General features: G+C 38.7%; 1 protein-coding gene across 1 annotated transcript in view; it reads right to left on the bottom strand.

Moving 5' to 3' along the window:
• The window catches only part of GUCY1A2 (guanylate cyclase 1 soluble subunit alpha 2), a 152,160-nt gene that overhangs the window by 109,191 nt on the left and 16,275 nt on the right, over positions 1-26,694 (bottom strand). Inside the window, exon 4 of the mRNA XM_041487209.1 lies at positions 15,794-16,512. Within this exon, the coding sequence (XP_041343143.1) occupies positions 15,794-16,512 (719 nt within the window). The remainder of the gene's footprint in view (positions 1-15,793; positions 16,513-26,694) is intronic.

Below are 26,694 nucleotides of genomic sequence, written 5' to 3'. Positions count from 1 at the left end.
AAAACAAAGAAAACATTTTGTTCTTATTGGATATTTGAAATGGCCAAACACATCAACTTGCTCAAATCCCAGTATTGTATTTATTACTATAGCTTATCTCTCCTGTGAAAGAGCCCATTAATAAACAAATAATATTTAGACAGTCACATCATAACTGAAAAAAAACACAGAAAATGTCAAATGTTATAACTACACTCTAGTCATCAAGTTATATGAGAAAAATTTAGACCTTTTAAAATATTTTTTCTCTGTTCCTTTGTCCCTTCCTACTTCCAGCACTGACAACTTATTTTAGTTAAAGCGACAGTGAAACTTCTAAGTAACATAGTACAATGAGGTGGTTTGAGGCAGACCAGCCTCTTTACGGACATAAGGAATGGAAAAGAAAAATATTTCACATTAAAACAGCTCGTCACACCTGCTGCCTTACAGGACAGGGAGCCTGGGTGCTGAGCTTCATGAGTGAGCCCAAAAGCATAGTGCTTTTCTCCCTCCAGTCCTGGAGCAGATGGCAGGATTGCCTGATGTATAAAAAGTTTTCAGAACTTTCTTTTCATACAAACTGTATTTGTTCTTGGTTCAGTTTGAAGATCGAGTTGTAATAGCTCGACTCTATTTAGTCCCATGCAGTGTCTAATATATACAGACTCTTACTGATTTACACAGAATGCTGTACAGACTTTGAACACTTAATTTTACAAGAAAATCACACACTATCTGGACTATCTATGATTCAAGACATATTCTCAAAAATAAGGGTGAAGAAAATTTTCTAACCCTAATTAAAACTACGTAGTAAAAGCATTAGGGGAATTTCCCAGCCAGTACCAGTAGCATCCCCAACCATTGATGCCAAATAAGTAATAATGTCAATTCAAGGGCAATTCTACCCCTCATGGGTGCTTCCTCCAATGCCTACTCTCCTGAACAAAAATCTGAATTACTGAGAGGTAACATTATTTTTCACCTAAGAAGACTTTTAATGCAGTGCATATCAAATTGCTTTCCATGTCCTAAATGAATGGGAAACAAATAAGATTTTATTTGGTAGGATGGAGGATGACACTGACAGGCAAACTCTTCAAAAGGAAATTTTGCAAATGCCTGACAGGACACAGGTACACTACACACTGTTGCAATGTGAACTCCTAAAATCTATGTTCACTTTTCCTTTCTCAGTGTTATTCCAAATACAAGCATGTGTAAATAATGATATCTATGGCCTCACTACTGTTTTTCCATCTGCTGCCAGAGTGTCTACAGAAGGTGCACTGTGTTAAAAGGTACATGTTGTGATCAACTAAAGCCAATGGTATAAACATGGATTGCACACATTATGCTTTTCTGAATGCAGACATGGATACATGCCATATTTTAAATCAATTAAGATATAATTTTAAAATATTATAATATTGACAAATTCAGAAGTAAAAAAATTCTGAATTTTTAACTATCAGCATTGATATAGCCAAAATATGTGCTGGTGATTTTACTCACGTGTTCCTATTTACTTAGCAAAAATCTTTAAATAGAACATGAAAACTCTTCAATGAGAAATAAAAAAAGAAATTGAGCAAACTAGCACTCTTAAAAGTAAGTGCATTGGTGGATTTTCAACTGCATTAAATTGCATAAGTAAAAAGATATTTTTTCACCTCTTCTTTTCAGATTCCAGTGCCAAGCAGATAAGAAAGGCTGGTATAGAACTGTTCATTCTCTCTTAAACAAATGCAAGGTAACAGAAAATCAGACTTTCTGACTTACAATTTCATTTTATTAAAGAAGTAAGCCTCATGCTTTTTAATCTATGCAGGGATCAAAAACGATCTCTTTTTTTCTAATTCCACAACACATCATCAAACACTGATCATCTGTACAACTTTCACTTCAGCAGACACAATTCAGAAACACATGCAAATTCTCTAAAAATGCTAATAACTCTTCAGCCTGTTAGGAAATGGAATCTGTTTTTCCTTCGCGTGTAATCCCTCTGCTTCCCCAGTGATGGGCGAAAGCTCTGCTTGAGCAGCAACCACTAACACTGCCTGCACAACCCACCGGATAAAGCAATTAACAGAGGGAAGCTTAAGGCCATCTCTGATCTGGCAACCAGCTATTTCTGTCATAAATTTGAATATTGCATAGCTGGGACAAGTATTACAAAAAAGCCTCCTTTCAGGAAAGGATCCTCAGCAGGAAAATACACTTGCACCTGCTTAAAGAAGATTCCTGAGTATCGGCTCCTGTGAAGAGTATTCAAGGGCATGAAAATTTGCAGTGGTGTTTCCATTACTTTGGATCACTGACTGGCACAATTATTTTCAAACAACAGGGCTATCACAACTAAAGAGTTGAGGCTTCTCACCAGGCAAGGTCCTGGAAGCCCTGAAGAACCTCTTTGTTCAAGGAGAAGCATATTGCACATATAAGCCTTGCCTACAGAGAGGGGACGAGGACTCCCTTTGCTCCAAACTGCTCATGAAACACAGATAATCTGAAGGGAATAACAGAAAAAGGTAGTCAAGCAGAGAGGTACATGTCCCAGAATGCTTTCTCAAAAGCATCTACTCTTCACAGCAAGTGAAGAGCCAGGGTCCTTTTTTAGAGAGCTGGTCATGAACAGTGGAGAGTATGAAAATGAGTGAAATGGTCAGAGAAGAAGACAGATATGCTCTTTGCTTTGCATATAGTCAGCTTATTTAACTACTCATTGACACAGTTAATTTGCAACATAATCTTAAAACACATTATTCTTCATCACAGCTCTTTGTTTTGAGAGAACGTAGTGTTAGCTGTGCGCTAATACAGAATTTGACTGATCTGACTCAGTGATTCTCACCTGCAATGAGACTGGGATGGGCCCAGATATCCAAAAGGATATCTGAAACAATTTCAAAAAGCAAGAGCACTTCTGCAGGACTCAGGCATGCAGCAGTGGTCCTCACTCAGATGAGATATGGAAGAAGCCTGAGGTCTGAAATGGAGCTTCCAGCTGAGAAACAAGAGCTCACCCAGATGTACAACATCCCTTCCTCGACGGAATCAGTCTGGAGGCAGATGCACTTCTGTAAGATCATTAGCTCCTAACCAGCCACTCACTGTGGAAGAAATCTGGACAACTTCCATGCCCAAGGACCTCCTGAGGCTGCTTTCTGGTGATATGATTAGGCTGTTGACCCGCTGTTGGGGAAAGCTGCAGCACTGCTTGGCCAACAGCCCCTGGCAGCAGCATGGCTGGGGCATCCCATCACACTGTGACTTGGCTCCTCATTCACTGGCCACACGGCACCAGTGTAGAGGTGGATGGAGCTCACCCACAAATTCCATCAAAATACCACAGGGTGTATTTTAGAGCTCTTTGTGTGCCCACTATGCTCCTGGCCAGCCCTGCCAATGGCAAGCTCCATGTGCTGGAGCAATGGGCTAACACGTCCTTCCAAGTTTCACCCAGCAAGACTATTCCCACAGAGGCGCCTTCTCTGAATGAAGATTCAATGCCAAGAGCTTTGCTGATATGATATTTCATAGAGAAAATTTTTATCTGTGCCATAAAAAAGCCAACAGATGAAATTTGTCATTTCATCATCTCAAACACCTCACTCAGGTGTTGCTTCCCTTAGCAGACTGCATGTCAATTCCTTGTATATTATGAATTTGCAAAATAACTGCTGCTTATTAAGGTATATTAAGATTTATTATAACAAATATTTCCAAGAAAACATCTTAAAACAGTATCTTGGATCTGCCCTATTTTCTTAGATATTCTTTGGTCAAATTCTACTTGACTTCACACATAGCTTATATCCTTACCTAGTAATCGCTCAGAGCAGCACTTGACAACTTCACTGTAAGATCTCTTAGGGAATGGAGCCTTTGGTTTAGCCTACAAAAGCCATTTGTAGCTTAAAACAAATCCAGAAATAAGCATTTGGGTGGATGATCAATCAGTTCTTTCACCTCAGTTCTAGAGCTGTACTTTGGCTTAGATGCAAAACAACATGTTAGTCACTTCTCATTATTAATTGGTGATTTTTTTGGACATTTCCCATAATTAATGCTACAATCTCTACTTTTACAGTGGCTACAGAAAGAATTCTTAAAATGTCAATCAAATTAACACATTGAAAAATACGAAGCTTATACATTTTAAGTCACAATTTGTTGAATAGTAAATTCTTTTTTTAGACAAAAAGGCTTTTTTTTCTAAAAAAGAAAAGAGGAGGATTATTTATGATTGCATCTCTCTTAAACTAAAAAAACCAGCAATACAGTATTGACGACATTAACGACTCCTATTTAGAAACAAAAAAAGTCTAATTCCCAGAACATGCCATATGGATCGCTTCTGTTACCAAAAGTTTCATACTCAAGGCATTTGTAGGAGCAGTCACCAAACATATTTTCTGCACTTCATCATCATCATTGAATTTTTTTTGTTTGGAAGGGGCACTAAAGACTATCTAATTATCTGCCATGGACAGGGACACCTTCACTAGACCAAGTTGCTCAGAGCCACACTGAACATGGTCTTGAACACTTCTAGGAATGGAGCATCCACAGCTTCCCTGGGAAACCTGTGCCCCACCATCCTCACAGGAACGAACATCTATTCTAAACCTATTCTCTTTTCATTTTAGAGCCACTGCCCCTTGTCCTATCTCTACATGTCCTTGTAAAAAGTCCCTCTCCACCTCTTTTGTATACCCTTTTATGTACTGGAAGGTGTTATAAGGTCTCCCCAGAGCCTTCTCTGCTCCAGGGTGAACATCCCCAGATATCTCAATGCCAAATGAGATTTTATTTTCTTCTCCTTACTCAAAATAAATACCTTCTTCCAAAGCAATCCTGTTGAAACTGGGGTGATGATAACTAGTAAGGCAAATCAAGATGTAACATCTGTTATCCTGAGCAAAGGTACCAGGTTTTGGTCCCACAGAAGCAGCACAATACACTTAGTTTAGAATCATAATTTTATTTCAGTTATCAGTTAGGGGTCAGGAGGTCATGACCACCGCCACTAGTACTTCTCTCTGGTTTTATGCTGTCATTTTTATATTCTTTGTTTTTACCCAACTGCGCATCTGAGTGCACCAATACTCACACAATGAATGGGTAACGTTCTACTAAAAAAATGTGTAATTTCTGGACAATGCAAACAGTGGGGTGCTAGGATGGTTCTTCAAGTCCTGCTTGTCCAGTGTAGCACCCTGGTGTGTTCAACACATTCAGTGAGCCCCAATATAATTATATAACACCATGGGAAAAAAACAGAATTGAAGCAGTAAGTCAGTTATTTTTAAATACTGTTTATGTATTTGTTAGTGTTATTCCCATGTCCTTGGAATTCTCTGTGGAGTTCCCCATCACCCAAAATGGTTCCAAAAGCCTTTCAGGACCCTCTGATGCTGCTGAACAACCTCTCAGAGGTCTCTGCATTTTTGGCTGACAGAAAATATTCTCTGTTATTTTATACTCCTATTCCCAGGAACAAATGCCAGAAACTGAATGTTCAAGACACAGAACAGAAGTTATCCAATAACTGAATTTGAAGCCTTCCTGAGCAAAGAGGAAATAGACTGAATCAGCAGTCCTCTGAGATGAGTGAGAAAATTTGATGCTCTTTTAATGACATGTTCCATGCTTCTTTCACATGGAAATTAAACAACACTGCTTGTCTGCACGGCACTCACATCACTGCTTTAGACAATATTTTTATAGCATATTTTCCTTTAAAATGAGAAACTAAATACAATTCAGTGAAGCTGAAAAATCGGAGTTCTTTCAATATGAAGTATCTCCTTTAATACCTGCCAAGCACTGGTATTTTTCCCCTTGGGTCTCAGTGGAGCTGGAATTAACACAGCCTCATCTGTTCTTTTCTTGGTAGTTCTCCTTTACTGGCAGTAACAGAACTCTGAGAATACAGGAACTCTTCATTACTTTTGCCTGACTTCTACCAGGTGCAATGACCATGAAGGCAGAATGTACTTCCACAGGGGAGTCATCCAAAAGTCTGCACAGCAAAGGACTCTGAGCTTGCCACAGCAAGCACAGCCAAAACAATCCCCAGGCTCTGTTAATACATTCAAACATTTCCTCTGCTGGGTGTCTTTAAGGTAACCAAGCAGAAAATGCCAACAGTTTTATCAAAAAAAATGTAACAATTCTATTAAGTTAAACACTTAAAATAGAATTAATTTAGCATTCACTGGAAAGTGTTACACTAATACAAAAAATCAGCCTGTGCTGTATTGTATGAGATCAGTTTTAATATCATCCCTTTCTAAGCAAGGTTGTCCTGATAAGGAGAAGCTGCTTGACAATTAAAATAAAACAACATTGCTTCTGTGGGGGTGGGATCAAAAGGAGAATTTAAGCTGCAAAGACCCCTAACACCAGTGGAAGGAGGGAACATAAATGCATCCCCCGATCCACAGCTGGTGCCCATCCTGCAGCCATGCCTCACCATGACTGAACTTCCCTGCTCAAACTGAGCCAGAACAGCACCGTGAGCCGAGGAGCCCCATCACAGACAGAACAGAAAACAAGTCTGACCCATTTTACTGTCTTCCTCCAGCCATGGGGCAAGACTTCACTTTGGGATAGCCATATCTCCCTTCAACAGCCATGAATGAGGACTTTGAAGTTATCTCAGTATGAGTATCTCTGCCCATTAAAATACCTGCTTAAGAAATTGATTTATTAATAGACTGTTTGTAAATTTCAGGTCATTCTTCAGACTCTTCCAAACACATCACAGGCCAAATATTTTTATGCTCTAAGCTTTTATTTTATGAATTTTCAGAGGTGGTTATCTTTGAAACCTGTCAGTGTAAGCCATCTTTTTTTTAAACGCTTCAATATATTATCTGTACTGTCTCAAGTACAATCCTTTTGACCTGCATCTTCATCAGAACAGACATTATTAAAGCTACCAGTTCAACATTTGAAGAGGGAAGTACAAGACTGAAGTACTGAGTCATGACATGATCAGATCCTACCAACTCCAGTGCTGACAGAAATCCACTACAGCCACTCCACTGGAATATTCCTACGAAGATATTGTCATATAGACACAGAAAATAATAGCGGAAACTGTTTTTATGAAGATCACACAATAACTACATAACAGCCCCTTCTAAGAAAGGGGAAAAAAGGATTAAATCTCTAAAGTGTCAAAGAAAAAGAAAGGTAATGTGAAAATGAAAAATGTTTTCATTCCTGTGATGGTTGCATAAATGATGCTCTTCCAGTGAGCCCAGAGCAGAATGAGAATCATTATAGAAAAAGCTGCTGTCTAGTGTGAACAAGAAGATTGATTTCTGTTCTTAGAAAGAAAGAAAGAAAAAGAGTAAACCCTAATATATAAAACTCACAAGGCAGACAGAAATTACATTATTCAAAACGTTGAAAATGATATTTCAATATGCCTTCATCCAGGACCAAATTTTACAATGTTTACATCTTTCTGAGGTGTTAAAGTACCAAATGTTTATTATTTGTTTGCAATCTGAAAAAAGGAATTTTTTTTTTCTTTTTTAAGAGGAAAATTATGTGTTAGGAATATCTTGCATGCCTGTCCTGTGCCTGTGGAAAAAGAACATTTAATTCTTTTCTCAGATACTCAATCTAAGTATAAAAGCCAAAGGTTAGTGACAGGAACAAATAATATAAATATTCTTTATATGGGTTAATTCATTTCACTCTCTTGAATCATGATAATATGAGGGGAGTACTATATGCTTTTTTAAAGGAAATGCATCTTAGATGTTCTAGCTGGAGAGAATGTGAATATATATGGTTATAAAAGGCATATTCAAAAAAATAAAGGCATATCATCAAAGTCCAACTCCGAAACATAAAATTTGGGGAATCCTCACAACAGCACATTACAAATCTATTATTTTTTTCTTTTTGATTGCTTAGCACAGGCAGAAGAAGCTGGGCTCATCCCTGTGTTCCCTCTAAGCAGGACCTTTGTGGTTTATGTAATTTCTACATCTAATAGATCGCTTAGTGAGGTAACTTCTGCCTCAGCATGCCCTAAAAACCCTCAAGTGGCAAAGGAATATTCCCAGAGGAGCAAATCCAGTTACCCAGCCACTGGGTCTGCCTGGCTGGGCTGTACTCTTGAACTGTGACTCTGTCCTCAACGTTGTAAAGAATTGCAAAGGCTCATCCTTTCTGAGTGAGTGCTCTGGCCTCCTCAGCCATTTCATCACTGCAGAGCACAAGCTGAAACAATGATCAGCACTACCGGCATGGGCCACCTGCCTGGCTATAGGTGATCTGCTGCTACTGACACTGCCAGTCTCCAGGAAGACCTTGGAGTAGAGCAGGGTGAGTATCACACATCCTTGGCAAGAGTAAAAGGCAGCAAAACATTACCTAGTCAAACTTATCTCCAGTACTGCTCAGAAACAGCAGAAATACCTAGCTAGGTACCAGCAAATCAGCGCCTGCTTTGGAGTACTGACTTTAGCAAATCACTATTATCTCACTCTTTCATACTAATTATTCCTAAGACAAAATCAGCTAAGTGTTATTTCCTAGTAGTATTCCCCTGATTAGAGTTTTATGACCTTCACAATCTACAATGTCTGATTCAGCTACATTCTCAGAATATAAATAGCTCAAATGCAGGTACAAGTCTCAGGCAAAGTAATTTTCTGTTAACTGCCTATTCCATCTAGGTCCACAGCCCAGCAAAACATCAGCAAAGCTTTTGTTTCATAGACAGACTCAAAACTTCAGAGTTTTGCTTCTGTGGAAATAAAGCATGAAAAATTCACAACAAGATGCATGCCCAGTGAGCATGAATAAATTAATATTTAGAGTCAAAGCATGCTGTCAACTACAATTTAAATTCAAAAGACCAGATATTTATGAGACATGATTGGAAGAAACAAGCTAAGTAGTCAAAAACTGGTCCAAAACTACTAAGCCACACTCAAAACCAAGCAGGAAGGGAATCCCATGGTCCCAATTTGAGGTTTGAAGACAAAATTTAAGGTGGAGGGAGAAAGTGATAAGCTTCCTCTTTTGTGTGGCCATGCAGGACAGTTCTGCAAGCGACCTGTGGTAACTCGGGCTTGCCTTCAGGCACGGAGCACATTCCAGGAGTAGGGCTGGCAGGAGGTTTGGCAATTGCTGGGTAGAAGTTTCAGTTTGCTTACCACTGAAAGCTGACAATGCAAGTAGTGCCACACTTGCATTCACTGCCCCTGAGAGCAATAAACCCGATGTTTATGCTCAGAGGCACACCCAGGTGCTCTCACAGGCTCTGCCTTCCCACCCATGGGTTTGAGAGAGCTCCTGCACAATGCCCGCTCAATCCACAGGGAGACACTCCAGCTTTTCCCCTTCTTTCTAAGTCCATTCAGCCTCTGCAAAAAGATACATGAATAAAACCCTAGCCTGCCTTCGTGCATTGTCACATTGCAAGTGCCAGGCAGGAAGGAGCAAGGCAAAGAGTGACTGAATGTGCCTGCTTTAATTCAACTATCCCAAGGAAAAGGGCTTTTTACTGACATCACACCCAATCCGATTCAATGTCATGAAAAGCACAGTCATTTAAGAACTCAGATAAGCAAATGAGGAAAAGCATAAAAATGTATTTTGAATAACCAACAAATAATTTTAGTCAGTGGAACAAAGAGGAAAAAAATGCACTCCTGAAAATCAAACTGAGTTGTGGCTAAGTATTCCCATCTTGTGATGCAAAAAATTAATGAAATGCATTTTGTTCCAGTTATGACACAGTATGGTTTAGAAACCCGTGAAAACTTTTGCAGCAATTTTCATGTCCAACCAGCTTCCTTATCAAAACACTATACAAATCATAAGAGGGAGGAGTTTACCACAGAGTCACATTGTTTTAACAGCCACTTCATTTGACAAAACAATTTCCAAACAGCTTCTTTGTTTTTCAGCTAATATAAATGAGAAGGATGTATTTTAACTTTAGATTGCTACACTTTTTCAGTCCTATCACTGAAAACTCTTTCAAAATGGCATTTTCATTGGCCTGTCTTAAAGTAGAATTACTAACAATTCTGGGCCCGTTTCACAACATTACTGAAGTTCTCCAATGCACAACTGTTTGTGAGATAAGAAAGTCATGTCATCTATTGTTTCTCATAACCCACCACAACCTCCAGAAGCAGTCAAGCCAGCCAACCCAATTCATCTTGAAAGCCATCAAAGTCCATACACATTTTGACAAGCAAATGGGTGGGATAATAGCATTAGCAGAAACAGAAGACACAAATTTGATTCCAGGAACTCCATGAGCCTGCAAAGCAATGGGAGCTTAGTGTCAAAAGATGACTGGCTGTGATTAAATCAGGTCTAGGAAAAAAATTAGAATTCCTAGATCATAAGTGACAGATGTCCCTTATGCCGGAATGACTTTCAGGCCATTTCATTTTAATTTTATTAGGGAAAAGAGGAAAAACAGTTACAGAGCAAAAGAAAAACACAAGATTGTGTACACTGGGTTTTAAATTAATCTGCTAGTGTCCAGACAGCTTGTCTCATTCAGTTGGTCCAGACTAAAAATACAGAAGAAGGAGATAAAGAATTGACTCCCAGTATAAAAAGGGCGTACTTCCAGCACTTAAAAAGCACTACTTTTTTACAGTTTCCAGTGATCAACAAGCACACTTGGGAAAACACACTGGGAAAGTGCTTTGCTGAAGCAAGGGGCAAGCAGGCTTCTTTGCCAGCTGTTTTACTCCATATTCAATGTCCACACCTGGCTGAAAGTTGCCAGAGGGGTCTCACATTCACAGCTGCTAATAAACAGCAGACCTTATGTCCACAGGATGCCACAGGAGCTGACAGTATGAACTTCTCCTGGTTCAAAAGGTGCTAGAGAAAATCATGGAGGCTTGGTCCTGAGGGGGCTATCCCGTGCCACATCCTGGATACCACAGCAAGAGGATGTGCTTTCCTCCCGTGAGAGCTAAAAGGGAGGAGAGTGTTTCACAGAGAGGAACACTGCAGGCTTGAACTTTGTCTTACCTGTTTCACAAAGGGCTGTCTCTTGGTCACTGTGAGAGTCAGCATGCTGGTCTGGATGGACTTTTTGTCATTGAATCACTGAAAATGCTGAGTTGGAAGAGACCCACAAGGATCATCAAAGTCCAACTCCTGGCCCTGCACAGGACTGTCCCAAGAGTCACACCACGTGCCTGAGAGTATTTGTACGAGTGCTTCTCGAACTCTTTCGGGCTGGTGCTGTGACCACTCCTGGGAAGGCTGTTCCAGTGCCCAGCCACCTTCTGGGTGAAGAACCTTTTCCCAACATCCAACCTAGACCTCCCCTGACAAGAGTTTCAAGCCATCCAAAAATGTGAATTATATGCAGCATTTAGAATTTCTGCCAATATAAAGATTTCAGAGGGTCATTTTTATCAAATCCAGTGTTTCGTATTTTAAACATTGTACTAGAATTTGTAAGGTAAACATTTTTCCTTAATAAAAATATTTTATGTCTAAAATTACTGAAAAAATTTAACTTACATCTATAAATAAAAGTATTTTTTTGCCAGAAGACATTTTGCTGAACTGTTAACTGGGAAGTTATGATTTTAATAAAATATTTAAAGAAAATACATTTCATCAGAAAAAAAGGCTGGACACCTCCAGTAATGCAGTTTAAGGTGCCAGCTTTATTCTTAGGTAATCTCTAAATCGCCCAGAGGCCTAAGTCAAAGGCCAGTGACTATCCTTAAAAAACTGATTTATTTCAAATGTGGAAAAGGGCTGTTAGTCTGAGCTGAAGAGCAGCAAAACAAGGAAAATACAGATGCACAGCTTATGGCAGGGAACCTGAAACTCAGTTTCAGAAATGGGGGCTCAAAAACTGGTGGGCACCAAAAATGCTGGCAGGGCTCATCCTGTCAATCCATGGACCAGGAGTGCAGAGTCTGGATTGAGGTCTCGGGCACAGTGGGTGCCTGCAAGGGCAGCCCCATCTCCTCTCAATCTGCCCAGCACTGAGGACTCACCAGGGGCATGTGAGGAGAACATGCCAGAAGAGTGAAAGCAGGAGAGTCATTCCTTGTGTTCCCATTCAGCTAAAAATTGAAGCAGTTCCAGGCACCTCAGTGTACTGTCAAGGAGAGGAATATTTATATCATGCTACAGATGGCCTTGTTCATCACTACAGTCTGAAAATGACTACGCTCAGGATGTACCTGTCAGGAGCTTCCAGCCCCTGTCTGGTCAGGAGATGGTGGGGGACACCAACCTGCCCTGCACGCACAACTCACTGCTGGGTTATCTCTCCCTCCCATGCCAGCACCCTCACCTCAGTGGATGGGCTTGACATGGATTTCAGAACACTCCATCACACGAGTTCAGACTCAGCCCCCTTAATTTAACAACTCATCCCACACGTGACTCCACTAACATTCACTGAACTCATGTGCAGTACAGTTCTATTAACCGTGTGTGAAGCTGTAAGAGATCAATCCCAAATGGTAAATTGTCTCAATAAATTTATGCTTTAGTGTTGCAATAAATAATTACTCCCATAGAGAGTGGTGTAGAATGAGTTTCCTTAGAGAGGTTAAACAGCAAATATTGTCCTTGATATTTTGGGACAATATCCAAAATTTAGAAAATCTAACTGGATGCTAGTTAAGGTCTCTGGTTAAACACACACACGCACACACACACACACACAAAACCAAAAATTAGAGTGAAATGTGAAAAACAACAGAATGTTTGTATAAGAAGTAGAGAAACAGGGCCCTTCAACATCTGAGTAGTACCATACCGTAAGAAGAAAGCCAATAACAAGCATTTAGCTGCATGGGAAAACAGGAAACATGGTGTTGGAAATCATGTTTAAAGCTAGGTGTCCATGTTCTTCAGGTGGAGAGTCCTTTTTTTTTTTCTGTTTGGTCCCTAGAACAATGGGATCCTGTAAATGCTGTGAGCTCCAAGGAATAGCTGGTGACATACCAAATTAACAAAATTTTGCTGAGATATTAATGCATGAGGCTGTGCTTCTGCAAAGGTGCAATACAGCTCTGCAGGAAGTGCTACCTATCACCCAGACCTTACAGGCCTTATGCCAGAAATTTAGGGTAGTATTATTTATTCCAATTATTCAAATACCAGTAAATTGAAACACACAAATGAGTGTTTAATTAAACTGGACAAGCACTCAACATCATGAAAGCCAGGACAGGTGGGGCTGGTTTTTTTTTTTTTGCTTGTAGGTGTTTAGTTAGGGAAAGATCATGATTTGTGACTTGCTTTCATCTGAACAAAGCTGGTATCAGGACTAAATGAAAACTGTTTTCTTATTCTGTCTTTCTCACTGCCAATCTGAAAAAAATATATGATTTATGCATTGAAATGAAAATAAACATCTGTTGAAGAGAGGGTGGGACGGCCTCTGTTCATTTGAATTTTTGGGGTTTTTTTAATGCAGTAAGACATCTGAACAGGTTCAACACTGCAGCAGAGTTGTCTGGATCACATGCCTACAGCTGCCATTGAAGGTAACCTAGCCTGAAAAGTGTCAGTTAGGGCAGTCAGATTTTTTTTTTTTAAAGATAAACAGCTCTAAGTGGGATGAGATTCCACTATGAACTGAATAGAGGTGTGTGGCAGAGAAATAGGGGAATGTCTAAGTCAGTTACTGGCAATTTTTAAGCAGGGTCATGCTTACAGCCAGTGATCTACCTGTCTAATATTCAACTTCCAAACAAGTCCTGGCAAATTGAAAAGAATTCCAAAATGAGTGACATGAGCTATGGGAAAATAATACAGCATGCAGTTCCCAAGGCCCAGTCTACTTTTTTTATCCATAAAGGACTTTTATGGATAATGACATGACATAAACTGTATTGCTATGTCCCTCCTCTCAAAATCTATGTAAGCAAGTCAACCACAGCCTATGAATCTGTGTAACTTCTTTTTTTTTTTTTTTAAAGCGAATATCTAGCAAAATGCATCATATGCTGAGCTTTTTTTAACTATTCACAAGCAAAAATTTTTTGGAAGTGCTTATCAAATGGGTGAGACAGAAGAAAATACCTCTTCAGATAAACTGATGTTCTCAAATTAATTTCTATGCCTGCAGCACAACAGTTCCTCTGCACTTCACCATCACCCTTTTGCCTCTCACTCACACCTCACTCTTCAAGGTACAATTTTTCTCCCAACCACTGGCAGGCAAAGGATATCCTTTGCTGCCATCCTCTTCCACCTGCTTCTCTAGTGTTAGGACTGCCTAATCTAAAATCCTGCTTCCAACAAGCCCCACTCCTGCCACTTCTCCTAAGAGCAAGCCAAAAGCATATGAAACCTGTCCAGGTAAGAGAATATTTCGTGTGTTTAACTTAAATAGGGAAAAAGGCTTTGAAAGCTTCCTTCTCCCACCTAAACCTTCTTTCTCTTCAGAGTGATTTAGAGCAGATTCATGAAGAGCAGAAGCCAGTCAAAGGGCTGTGACTGTCCTGGGAGAGGTGAAGGTTTCTGACAGGGATAGATGTGTTCTGCCTTGAAGTATCATGAAACCAGACTCTTTCAAAGGAGAAACAAGTGTGTCATAAGGTAGCTCAGAGTCAACACCTCCACTCCTTTCACAGATCGTTTCCTTCTTGCAATTAAAAGTTAGGATGAGACTGAGGACAGATTCTGAAAAATAAACTCCCTTTTGGTTTTAAGAAGGTTGAATTACATCAACTAATACAAAATGAAAAGCACCAGTTTGTTTCTCTTGGGGGAACATGTTATTTCCAGAGGAAAATACACCAGACATATGCTGTTTGGTGCCAAAGTACAGTGCCAAAGAGGAGCTGGAAATACTGCTGCTGTAAGAACTAACTATATTTTGAATTATCATAGAATCATAGAACCATAGAATGGTTTGGGTTGGAAGGGACCTTAAAGATCATCCAGTTCCACTTAGGACAGCAGTATTTCCAAGGCACCCACACACAGACTTTCAAGCCTTTAAGCAAGTTTTAATGTTAGCATTAAGTACAAGTACTTTGGTGCATAAAATCCAGAACCCTACTTCACACCAAAAAACTTTCCTGTAATTCAAGGATAGGCATTGAGATAAATTCCATCCAACCACTGGAGAACTCCACACCAAAGACATGTTCTCAGTTTACTCAGCTGAATGCACTGAACTCAACACAGAGCTCACTGGTTAAGGTAGCTCTCTCCTAAAGCATGGAGGAAAGATGCAGTGTAGGAGGACAAGAGCCTATTTGAATGACTGGAACACAATAAAACTGGCTTAAGTGATACTCAGTACCACTTACAGCTCTGGTTTTCCTGAGTGCAGGGCGAGAGGTAAAAAGAAACCTAAAGGAAAGCAGCATTCCAAAATAGGGAAATAAGATATAGTAAGGTAGCAATGAGAAACCTACGGTGAGAAACTTTCAGAATAAATACTTCAAGCTAGGCCTTAGCAAATGGCTTAAAAACTATTCTTATCATAATATAGCTGGAGTGATATTAAGGATAAGATACAGGTATTTTGTAAAATTCCTCACCTTTTTATTCAAGCTGTACTATTCAGCCCCACTGTGCAGAATTTTCTGAATGGAAATGTCATGATTTGCTACAACTTCAGAGGCAAAGCTTACAAATAATCTAGGAAAATACTCACTTGGCTGGGGAATATCACTTAGCCCCTGTTTGCAAGGCATGAGTGGGCTTTCCAGAGTACACAGGACCTGAGCTGCTTTTTCTGAGCAAAAAATCCTCTCCCACCACACACATATAAGCACATCCACTTCCAAATTAATATTCTTACCTTATCTTTACTTTCAGAATCAGAATCCTCAAGTTTGGTCCGAATGACAAAGGGTGTAGATAACCTCAGGAGAACTCGTTCAAATGTGGCACTGATTTTAGGAGAGACTATGTCAAAGCACTCTTGGAATTTCAGCGTTTTATGAGTGTCACATCTGAGCTGCTTCCTAAGACCTTCTCCAAGCTGGAGAAGGAGCATGTTTGGATCAAACATCAGGTGAAAGGGGAAAGCTCTGCAGAAGGTGCTGATACTAATCCTCAGGTCTAAGGGGGACTGGGAAGTTCCTGGTGGAAGTGCTTTTGTGGTATTTGCATTTTCATGTTCTTTGATAAGGAAAGTCAAACAACTGCAGTTCCCTGGGTTTGTCCCCTCCGAACACAACTTATCATTTGTGACCTGTTCTACTTCTACTTCCAAGCGGTAAATCTTCTTTGCTGCTGCTTTTATCATTCCTGTCATTGCAAATCCCACAATCTGATGGGGATGAAAATAATGAAGCATGAGATTGCCTTCAGGGAGTTCTTTGCATAGGAAAGAAGGAGATTCCAGGGTGGCCTGTCTTCCAAATGAAGTTCTAATATGCTCCAGCAAAGCATCAAAGCCATTGAAGAAGTCTTGAAGGGTCCCACCTACAGCTCGAAGAACTCTTTCATTCTCTTCAAAGCAGATATTGAAGAATTCCTCCCCAAACTTTTCTTGCATTTCCTCAAACTTCAGACCTATAGGACAATGAGACACTGATATCAACAACATAGCATTGTTACTGTGTCACATCTTCCCTTTTTGCCTCTATTTGCCCAGGATTTTTCCAAAACAGTGATAGCAGCTTTTTCATTAGATACCCATTCATATGTTTCTGTGGTGGTTGGGAATAACCTTAATTTTTTTTAAGGCCTCATTGTTTCAGCTTGCTGTCCCAGCCAGTTATTAGTGGGCCTGTTTCCTTTTCTTCACTGTTACAAAATCAACCAGGTGTTTGTATTGTTTTAAGATATACAAGAATAAAAGGATATATATATCAGCTGTCTGTGAATTACAAATATCCAGAGTTTTCAAAGGAAATTAATCTGGGATTTAACACCATAGTTTCTTCACTACATTGAAATCATACAGAATTACCTGCCAGTCAACTAGTGAAACACCTTAAAATTTCTCTTGAATTTGAACAGAAATGAAGGACAGTTATTTCTTTCCTGAGAGCATAACAGGCCCTTTATTTTAATGTGTATTCAGCATGCTTTATAACACTGGTAATATCCCAGTGGATCACTGAACTTCTCATTGCTTAGACTACTTCTAGGCTTTCAATTTGAGCAGAACAGAGTGGTTAGTGACTTTTACACCTGAGGTATAACAGAGGACAGAAGTCATGTTGTTTGCAGACAATAACCTTTTATAATCTCAAGGCATTGTCTGAATTGGCTACGTACACAGGCATAGTTAAGACAATCAATAGATTTCAGTGTTCCCCACCTTTACAGTCTGCAATGACATATGATTAATAGCAAATTAAAATGAATTAAATTACATATATAAATATGACAACATAAGAACATGACAAAGCATATTTTATAAAAGAAGTCATAGATATAATTTGGGAATGTTCATTCAAATGCCATTACTCACAAAGAAATTTGGTCACTAAACTAGGTTATTACAAAAATATTCCCAGGATCTTTTATGACCACAGATGGTCAGCTCTGCAGCTAAGCCAAAAGAAAGTACCTCTGGTACACAATGCCCCCTAATATCCTGACTCAGAAGACTGTGTGCCAAATCCTGACTCATTACCATTACGCCTGCATAACATGGTATTGTAATATCTTACCAAAAATACTCACTATAACCCAAAAAAAGAATTAAATTCTAGTCTAATAACTTCATAACTGGATATCAATAGTAAATAACTAAAATCATCATATTAATATGTATGTACAAACAGATATTCATACTTTTTTAAATCTCATTGCTCTCTATAGTGAAATGTGAGCAACTCTAGAAGTCTGTGTGTAAGTGAGCAGTTTAGCAGGGACACCCAAGGCTGTAAGATTGCAGAGGGGAACAGGACAGCACCAGAAAACCCTGGGCTATTCATACAAATGGCCAAATACATCCCACAAATCCACCCAAAAGACAGCACAGGTGAACTGCCTTTCAAGTGTATTATACAAATACAGTGGAGCAGCTGCCCTGGCGCCGCTGACTGCAAAGGAGGTTTGCAGAACTGATCACTCCACATATGCAAGCCTCACCTCATTATCACTACTGGGAACTCTGTCTCAGTAATTGGCCTGAGGTTTTGCCGATTGTCTTAGATTGGTCTGGTTGTCCACCCTGGAGAACTGGCAGTTCAGTCTGGATGCAACATACTGACTCCAAGCAACATGAATTAAATCTGGCTCGAGGACATCCCACTACTTTTAAAAACATTTGAGCTTTGAATTGAGTTACACACAGTACCAGCAGAAAATCAGATCAACTCTAATAGAAAAATGGATATGACCAAACTCAACCAAACTGCTGGTCTATGTTAGTCATGAATTTTCACTACAAGAACAGACATTAAGATATACTAAGAAAATTAAACTAAGTCAAGCAACCTTCAGAACCAAAAATCATAATGTTTCTTTCAAGGAAGTTTCTTCCTTAGCCTTACCAACAAGACAATAATTTTTGCATGAAGCATGATGTTTATGTTTGAATTAAAAATACTTATTCAATAAATTCCTTGTTACACAAACACACACAGACTATTTTTTTCTGTATTTCTCTGCAAAGCTATTGTCTTCAGTGATGCCTTTATGTAAAGCTGCACAAAATATTCAATATGTGTTTTTACTGAATTATTCCTGCCTCTCTTACTGAAAAAAAATTATGAACAGATGCTCACCTAGCACTAATTCTGTATATATTTCAGTATAACCTTTTCACTTGCTACCATATAAATGATTCTAATCTTTTGCATGTCTTCTGTAGATTTTCTCCCTACCCATATTTCTACACCTAGCTGTTGTGGTTTAAGCCCAGCTGGCAAGTAAACACCACACAGCCACTTGCTCAGCTCCCACCCCAGTGGAATGGGGAGGAGAATCAGAAGTAAAACTTGTAGGTTGAGATAAGAACAGTTTAATAATTGAAGCAAAAGGAAAATATAATGATAATAATAATAATAGTAAATAGTAATAATGATGATAAAAGAAAAAAATAAAAACCCACATAGTAAGACAAGTGATGCCCAATGCAATTCCTCACCACTAATGCCAGTCCCTGTCCTTGTTCAGGTAACTCCCCCAGTTTAATGGGCATGACATTCTAATGGTGTGGAATGTCCCTTTGGCCAGTTTGGGTCTCAGCTGTGCTCCCTCCCAGCTTTCTTGTGCCCCTCCTCATTGGCAGAGCATGAGACACAAAAACGTCCTCGGCTCAGGATAAACACTACTTAGCAACAACCAAAACATGAGTACATTATCAACATTATTCTCATACTGAATCCAAAACACAGCAGAGTACCAGCTACTGAGGAGAAATTAACTCTATCCCAGATAAATCCAGGACAATACAAGACTGGGAGATAGTTTTATTACAAGTAGAAAAACCTTCATGCTAAAAAAAAGAATCCCAGAACTCACTGTGTCTATAGTGCATACTTTCTTACATTTAGAGAGTTCCACAGGCTAGTTGTTATCTTTAAATATTACATTCAGTATGATTTCCAATTTCAACATATATGGTATTTCCTGGTTTGTTTGGGTTTTTTTATGCTGAGAAAATACAAACAAAATTTAAATAATCTTCTTATGACCTTCAGATTGTGCATCTACATAAAAAGTACAATCTTTTCAAAGTCATCTCACATTCAATTGTTGAACAATTGTTTTTGATTTTACAGTGGACTAATTCAAATTGAATATGGCATTGAAAATGTGAGTCAACTTCTGTTCATCAAAACTGACAATTTGCTATTCCATTCTTAAAAGCCAGTATCTCCATTCTTTCTTTTTCACTGTGGACCTCTGAGCAAAATTTTTATTCAGCTTCCCAGGAAAAAAGAAATAGATTTGATATCTGTATGAGGGCCCAGCACTTCCAAATGCAGAGGCCACTGAACTCTTGTATCACCTCATGTATGACCCCAACACAGCTTCCTAATGAGCACTGGTTTGCAATTAATACAAAGGAAAAGGTCTTCCCTGGCTTCACCAAGACATTCCACTAAGTGGTAGTAATACAAAATAAACCAAAAATCATCCCATTAACCTCTGCTACTCCCCAACTGAAGTAACTTGTTATTTTGAGCTTCTGCTCTGTATAAAACTTCTACTAATATAGTCAATGAAGCCCTAAAAATGCATTAGTGTCAATTTGTTTTCCTCCTAGAGAGGGATCTACTGACGTCAGGAGGACAAATCACATCTTAACTTTAATGGTTTTTTCTTAGTAGTTTCTTTTTGTTGCTTTTCCTTACAATGTCACTTTTTTCTGCTGGAGAGAATAAATATTGGAGAAAAATTGGAGAATATTGGAGAGAAATTAAATATGCATATTGGAAATTGAGGCAAAGCAACCACAGAATGAAAATATTGCTATAGACCTCCACTAAAAGGCTCTTTTGGATCTGTGAAAAATTATTATCCTTTGAAAATGTGTCTCAAAGACACATTAAGAGAAGGGATCCTATATTTGCTATCCAGATCCAAAATTATCAACGTCTTTAAGCACAGGCTCAAAGTACAAATTAAATATTTCACGGAACTGGAGCAGAAATAGATGACTTCATCCTTAATAACATTCTAGCAAAAGGTCATCACTTTCTTTTCAGCAGTTAATGTAAACTGAAAACACCCTACAAAATGTCAAGGAATCAATACAATATTTTTAAGTATTTTGAACATTATGAAGTGGAGAAATTAGGTAAGAATCTGTTCCCATAAAGAAAATCACAAATCATAGGCTCTTGAGAAGCAATCAGAAGATAAAAAATCTCGTGTAATAAAAAAATATTATGTGATGTGATAAAAAAAAATCAATGTCATTCATTAACTGGTACAGCATGCAGAAGGAGTTACAAGCCATCCAGTTTTTCCTAAAAGTAAATAATGAAGACAATGACGGCACAGTGGCCAGCATCTGACTCATTTGGCATTGAAAAATACATTTTTTTCTGAGATACCATTCAGAATCTGTAAATATCAAACCTTAAGGGGCTGGAACAATTAAATATGCAATTCCAGACTTCATACTGTGAACAGAAGCAGAATTTGCCACCTTCAGTTATAGCAAGTGTCTCTTAAATGTTTTTGGATTATCAAATGTTTGGCATCAGTAACATCTTTTCCTTAAACAGACCTGTGGACAGAAAGACAGGTGGCAGTTCAGAATTCCAATGAATTATTTCAGGTGGTAGGGAAAGCAATGTTTAGTCTCTGAATAAAAAAAGTTTTCTTTTGTACAGACTAATGCTGAAGGTACAGTAGATGAATCATTTGGCTTGTAAGTGAGCCTAGTACCAGCATCTAATTACAGTATAAATGACTTAGATTTTACTTCATTATGATTGTGAATTTATATCATCCTGGGAATCCAGATAGCATTTTTATATTACCTTTTTGGTAATATATAAATACAGTAACATCATTTTACACCTTTACATATGGTTGTGACACAACTGAAAAATCCACACAACACTTCTCTTACAGTTGCATGCAGAGCCTGCATATCTTTCAAGATTTCACAGAATATAAATGAGAACTACTGTTAAAAAAAGAACTCCTGACACTTGTTCACCTATATTATTTCTTTTATCCACTTTTAATGAGGTGGTATCTTTCCTTGTCCTTTGACCAGTGATAGAAATACCATTGTAATTACTGCCTTTTGATGAGGAGCTAATTGCCAGTTCTTAACATAAATATAAAATATTCTGCTCAAAACTGTTGACACAGGAAGCTCACATGAGATATTAAGAACAGGCAGTGGAAAAGGTTTTTGCCCCCATACAGTGCTCTCAGTAGCAGCCAATTCTGCAAGCAAAGCCAAGCTATGTGAAGCAAGACTATCATGATTTTATTTCCCCCACCACCACCTGGGAGGCTCACTTCTTATATTTGCACAGCGCTCATTACATGAAAACTGCAGTCATTAGATTGGTAGCTCCTAAAAATTAGGCAGACCTGGTTTGTTTCATGCTAACTCTGGAGATTAAACGGTAATAAGGATTTTTTTAATTTGCTTTTTTTTTTAATTAAAATAAATATATGTGTCTTTGAATAAAGATAGGGAGCAGAACTCCACATCCTGGAACGAATAAAATTGCAATGAAATCTAAAAACTCTTCCCGTGAAATGCAAAATCATCTCTCTTAATTCCTCACATATATAAAGGGCTCAACTCATCTGACTAAACATAGAAATCTAATGCTCCTTGAGTCTTCATGAGGCATCCAAGACATCTACCAAAGAACCAACAGATAGTTACTGTATCTGCCAAGGTCAGGGACCTAAGGGAGACCTACACACTTCTGAAGGTTTGACAGAGGCCACAAGATACCTCACAGCGCCTCAGATAATGACAAACACCTACATTTAGTCCATGAATCATGGCCAGAAAATGTTCTTTAAAAATAGGCTTCCACAAGATGCTTTTGTACATCATAATTCCAAACCGCTCATTATCTGCTGGGAGTTCATCTGCTTTCTAACAATAAATAGCTCTGATTTGAGAAGAGTGGGACGTCTAAGGCCATTTGGTATAAACATTTGTCCTTTTCTAATTGAGATGTACTCATCTCAGTACTGAAATCACATGAATTATGTGCTTTTTGTTTAGATTACTTTTGTGTTGCCAGTGCTCTGTAGCATCTGCTAAATAACAGGAGCCCTGTGAGTATAGCTTAGACCCCCCAGGATAAAGTATTATTAGAATCCATTAGTATTGCCAATCCTCTGGGCCATGTAACATTTCCTTTTACGCCATTTGTAAACCAACAACTTTAATTATAAATCAGGCTGTGTATCCCAAATTAATTGCATCCTAATGACTAGCCGCAGTTCTTAGTGCAAAGGGAAGTGATAAAAATTTAGGTACTTTCAATATATAAGCATTTACAGTTCCCAGACACCTTCCAAGCAGTCAGACTACCAAACCTTTGTTTATCTTTTCCAGTCTAAAGTGGCTAGTAGGTAGGCTAAGATCTGTCCTGGCATCTCCTTTTCAATTATTTCCTGCCTCTTAAAATACAGTATTTCTTAGCAGTTATTTAATAGTTACAAGAATGATCCCTAATATATTCCTCTTTAACAAGAGAGGATCATAAATGCATAGAATATTCTGAGTTGGAAGGGACCTACAAGTATCATCAAAATCCAACTCCTGGACCTGCACAGGACATCCCAATAATCACACCATATACCTGAGAACACTGTCCAAGCACTTCCTGAATTCTGTCAGGTTTGGTGCTGTGACCACTTCCCAAGTGCTCAGCAGTGGAGCAATAAAAATTGAATAGCCTTCACCTCAGTGAAGCTCTCAGCCACCCTCTGGGTGATTAACCTTTTCCTAATATCCAGCCTAAACTTGCCCTGACACAGCTTCATGCTATTGCCTCATGTGAGAGATAAGATTTTCTTAGTTTCATAACGGAAACACAGATCTTTAACTTTGACAAATGTACAGAGAACAAATGACTTTTATAGAATTATGCCCTTTGTACTAAATGAAGGATCAGCCCTGCAAGATATATTTAGGCATGAAGTGATTTGCCCTATATAAAGCAGCCTGCAGCACATGTTCTCTTTGGTAGTGACAAGCAAATGTCACCCAGAGCAAGAACTCTCTAAAACCTTACACTAACAATGGATTCCACCTCCTCCTTGGTGACTTGGGGAAGCTGAATCCAGAAACACAATTTATCTCCCTGACAGGACAGGGCTCTGGGCCAGGATTCCATACAACTTATCACCAGGGTATTAGGGAATCCCTAGGGAATTGCCATTACACTGTATCATCCTCCAAACAGAAGATGGCCAGATAGATAGAAAGACAAGCAAATTCTTCACACCACTCTCTGAAGCAAAACCAAAAGAAAGAGCATTATTATCCCTCAAGTTAGTTACCTTAACAGGAAAAATTCTTAAAATACACTCAAGTCCACATGTAGAGCTGACTTAGCCATTATGTGCTGTGCATTTTGAAGCCAGATTTTTATGAGACAGAAAATAATTCTGTTGTATAAATTATTTACTTGAATTAAAAAAATTGAGGAGAATTTTTTTTCTGCACCTTAAGCAATGGAAAGTCAGATAGGTAAAATTACTTCTCCAGGCCTTTCTGCTGAAACCATGATCTGATACAAGTGTATTTGTGACTTCAGACTGTGTGACCAAGTGTAATTTATAGAGTATATCTAACACGGTGCTGCAGTACATGCAATTTAGATGTGCAGTTTAAAATACACAAATGGGCTTTCAAAGACAACACTTCTTCCATGTCATTAGAGACTGGGTATGAACAGCTACTGCTGCTTTGCAGACTTTGTATAACAGCTCATTTTGTAACTTTATGAATTTAAGATACTTTTCATTAGTTTTACTATCAAAGCGAGGACAGATTACACAGTTCCTCAGGAAGATGCAAAGAGGCTCCAAAGGAAATACCAATGCCATTTAAGATAGGTAACTGCCTTAATGAAGCTTCCTTTCTTTTTTTTTCCCTGTGAAGGACTGAAGAGTGAAAAATAGTTCACATTCACAAAGGCTACATTAATTGTTTGCAGTGTCTGAATAGAGTGTTTGGAGGAGGTGAGGTGAAGGTTGTACAATTTTTATCTGACTTCTGCATTTGGGAGGTGAGAAATATCATGTGATATATTGGAAGTGAGGTTCAAAAAGGAAAATCAGGCATTTCTCTACTGCTTTGTAAAACTCAGTAGCACAGACCTTCTTTGAATATCTGCCAAAAAAATAAACAGGAGATTGGTCATGAAGGCTTTATGTCCTGGAATAAACTCCTTACAATAGCAGTTACAAAATAACAAAAAAAAAAAAATTTCATCTATAATTTCCTGTTGCCAAAGTTTTAATTTGCAGCTACATGAAGGTCTTCTGCTTTATTCTGGAAGCATTTAAGTAAAAATGCACACTCTAATCTTGCTTGAAATCAAATTATTTTAAATCATGAGGACAAAAGCAGTCCCAAACGAGATTTGCTGTCATTGTTCAAAATGCTGAATGTACAAAGGGTATGAAAATGTCTTTACTTCAAGAAGGTTGAAATGTGAATAGCACTGACATGTGGTTTAAAGGATTAAAAAAATCCTGTTATCTCCATTATACAGATGGGAAATTGAGGTACAGAAAGAATAAAAACTTGCCCAAGGTCAAATAAGGAATCCCTTCAGATACAACTTTTCTCTCTAAGATACCTCAGTATAAGTTTATAGACACCTAAGAAAGAAATGTGGCAGTAATCCACACAACATACTTCATCATGAATATCTTTCTCTTATCATTATTTCTAAAATAGGTTCAAACCAACACTGTCAATCTCCTCTGAACACAGTTGAGTGGTGTACTTGGCAGTGCTGCATTAACAATTGGACTTGACGATCTTAAATATCTTTTTCAACCTAAAGGATTCTTTGTTTCTGCATGCTTATGAAGGACACTGTAAATGTATGCATGCACCAATTAATGAAAGCTGAGTCCATCATGAAGCTGTCTGGACTATCTTTGAAAGGATCAAAAGTTAAATTACATACTCCAGCCTCAGAAGCTGTCACTGTAAAGGAAAACAGTGGGATGGATCTGGTACCACACACAGTTTACAGCGTACGAACATCTGGCCATGGGTTCCTTTAATTACACTAGTTTAAAGCAGGGAGACTTCTATTGATGCCTAGACTTGCAGCAGAGAGTCTCAGCAAGGAGACAAGGAGAACCAGGTCCTTGTGCCGCAGGAAGATGGTGACACACTTTAGTGCTGACTTGACAGGAGGAAAATTGCAGCATTCATACATGATAAATCACATGCACCGAGCTGAGTGAGCAGCTTGCAGTCAGCACTTCCTTGTGAGCAGTGTAAACACCAGGACCACAGTGTGAAGCATCTGCTCACAGTCTTCCAAGCTTACCAGTGATCTCAGCATTTGCACTCTTCTGATGAATAAGGAATGCCAAATGACTTTTTTAGAGGTGGTTAGGATATTGGAAGAGGTGAATCATGTTGGCAGTATCTATGGTCAGAAAGGAAGAAGATGCTTCTAAGCATCTTTAAGGAAACATTTTCTTCCAGCCCTAGACAGCAAGAGGCTCTTACTGCTCATATAAATAAACCAAGAGCCAGATTTTGTTCAACAGTTTCTCTAGCCTTTATCACAGTCAGATTCATGCTTGCCTCCTGCCTCAGCAATGCCAGGTGCTCCAGGTACACACCCCAGTGGTTACGTCCCTCTTTCACAGAGGCAGCTCTTACCAGTCCTTATTCAACAAGAAAAATAACTGTGTACGTGAGAATTAATTACACAACCTCCATTAATTTTTTTCCTTGTTGTGATAGGACACAACAATTAAAATAAAGAAGCTGGGTTTACTGCTCATTCCTTTAGGTTCTTATCCCAGATAGAGAGAAAGATTGTTTTTAAATTATCTCAGTGTTTTGCTCATACTGAAGTGGGTTTTTTTCCTAAGAACTCCTTCTTTAGGATGCGAACTCGTCCAAGAAAAACTCTCTGCAACCTAATTTTCAATAAAGCCCACTTTAATAGTTCCCCAAGATAGTAATGCTTAGATGTTATCCCTATACTTTAGTCCCAATCTGCCCCTAATAAACACACATTGTGAGGATAGCACTAAAGAAACAGGTTGCACATTACTCAGCCATGCTGAGGTACTGGGACTAACATATTG

The sequence above is a fragment of the Pyrgilauda ruficollis genome, unplaced genomic scaffold, assembly GCF_017590135.1.
Source record: "Pyrgilauda ruficollis isolate IOZ18807 unplaced genomic scaffold, ASM1759013v1 scaffold8, whole genome shotgun sequence".
Taxonomy (NCBI): domain Eukaryota; kingdom Metazoa; phylum Chordata; class Aves; order Passeriformes; family Passeridae; genus Pyrgilauda; species Pyrgilauda ruficollis.
This window is presented reverse-complemented; position numbering and strand designations above follow the sequence as displayed.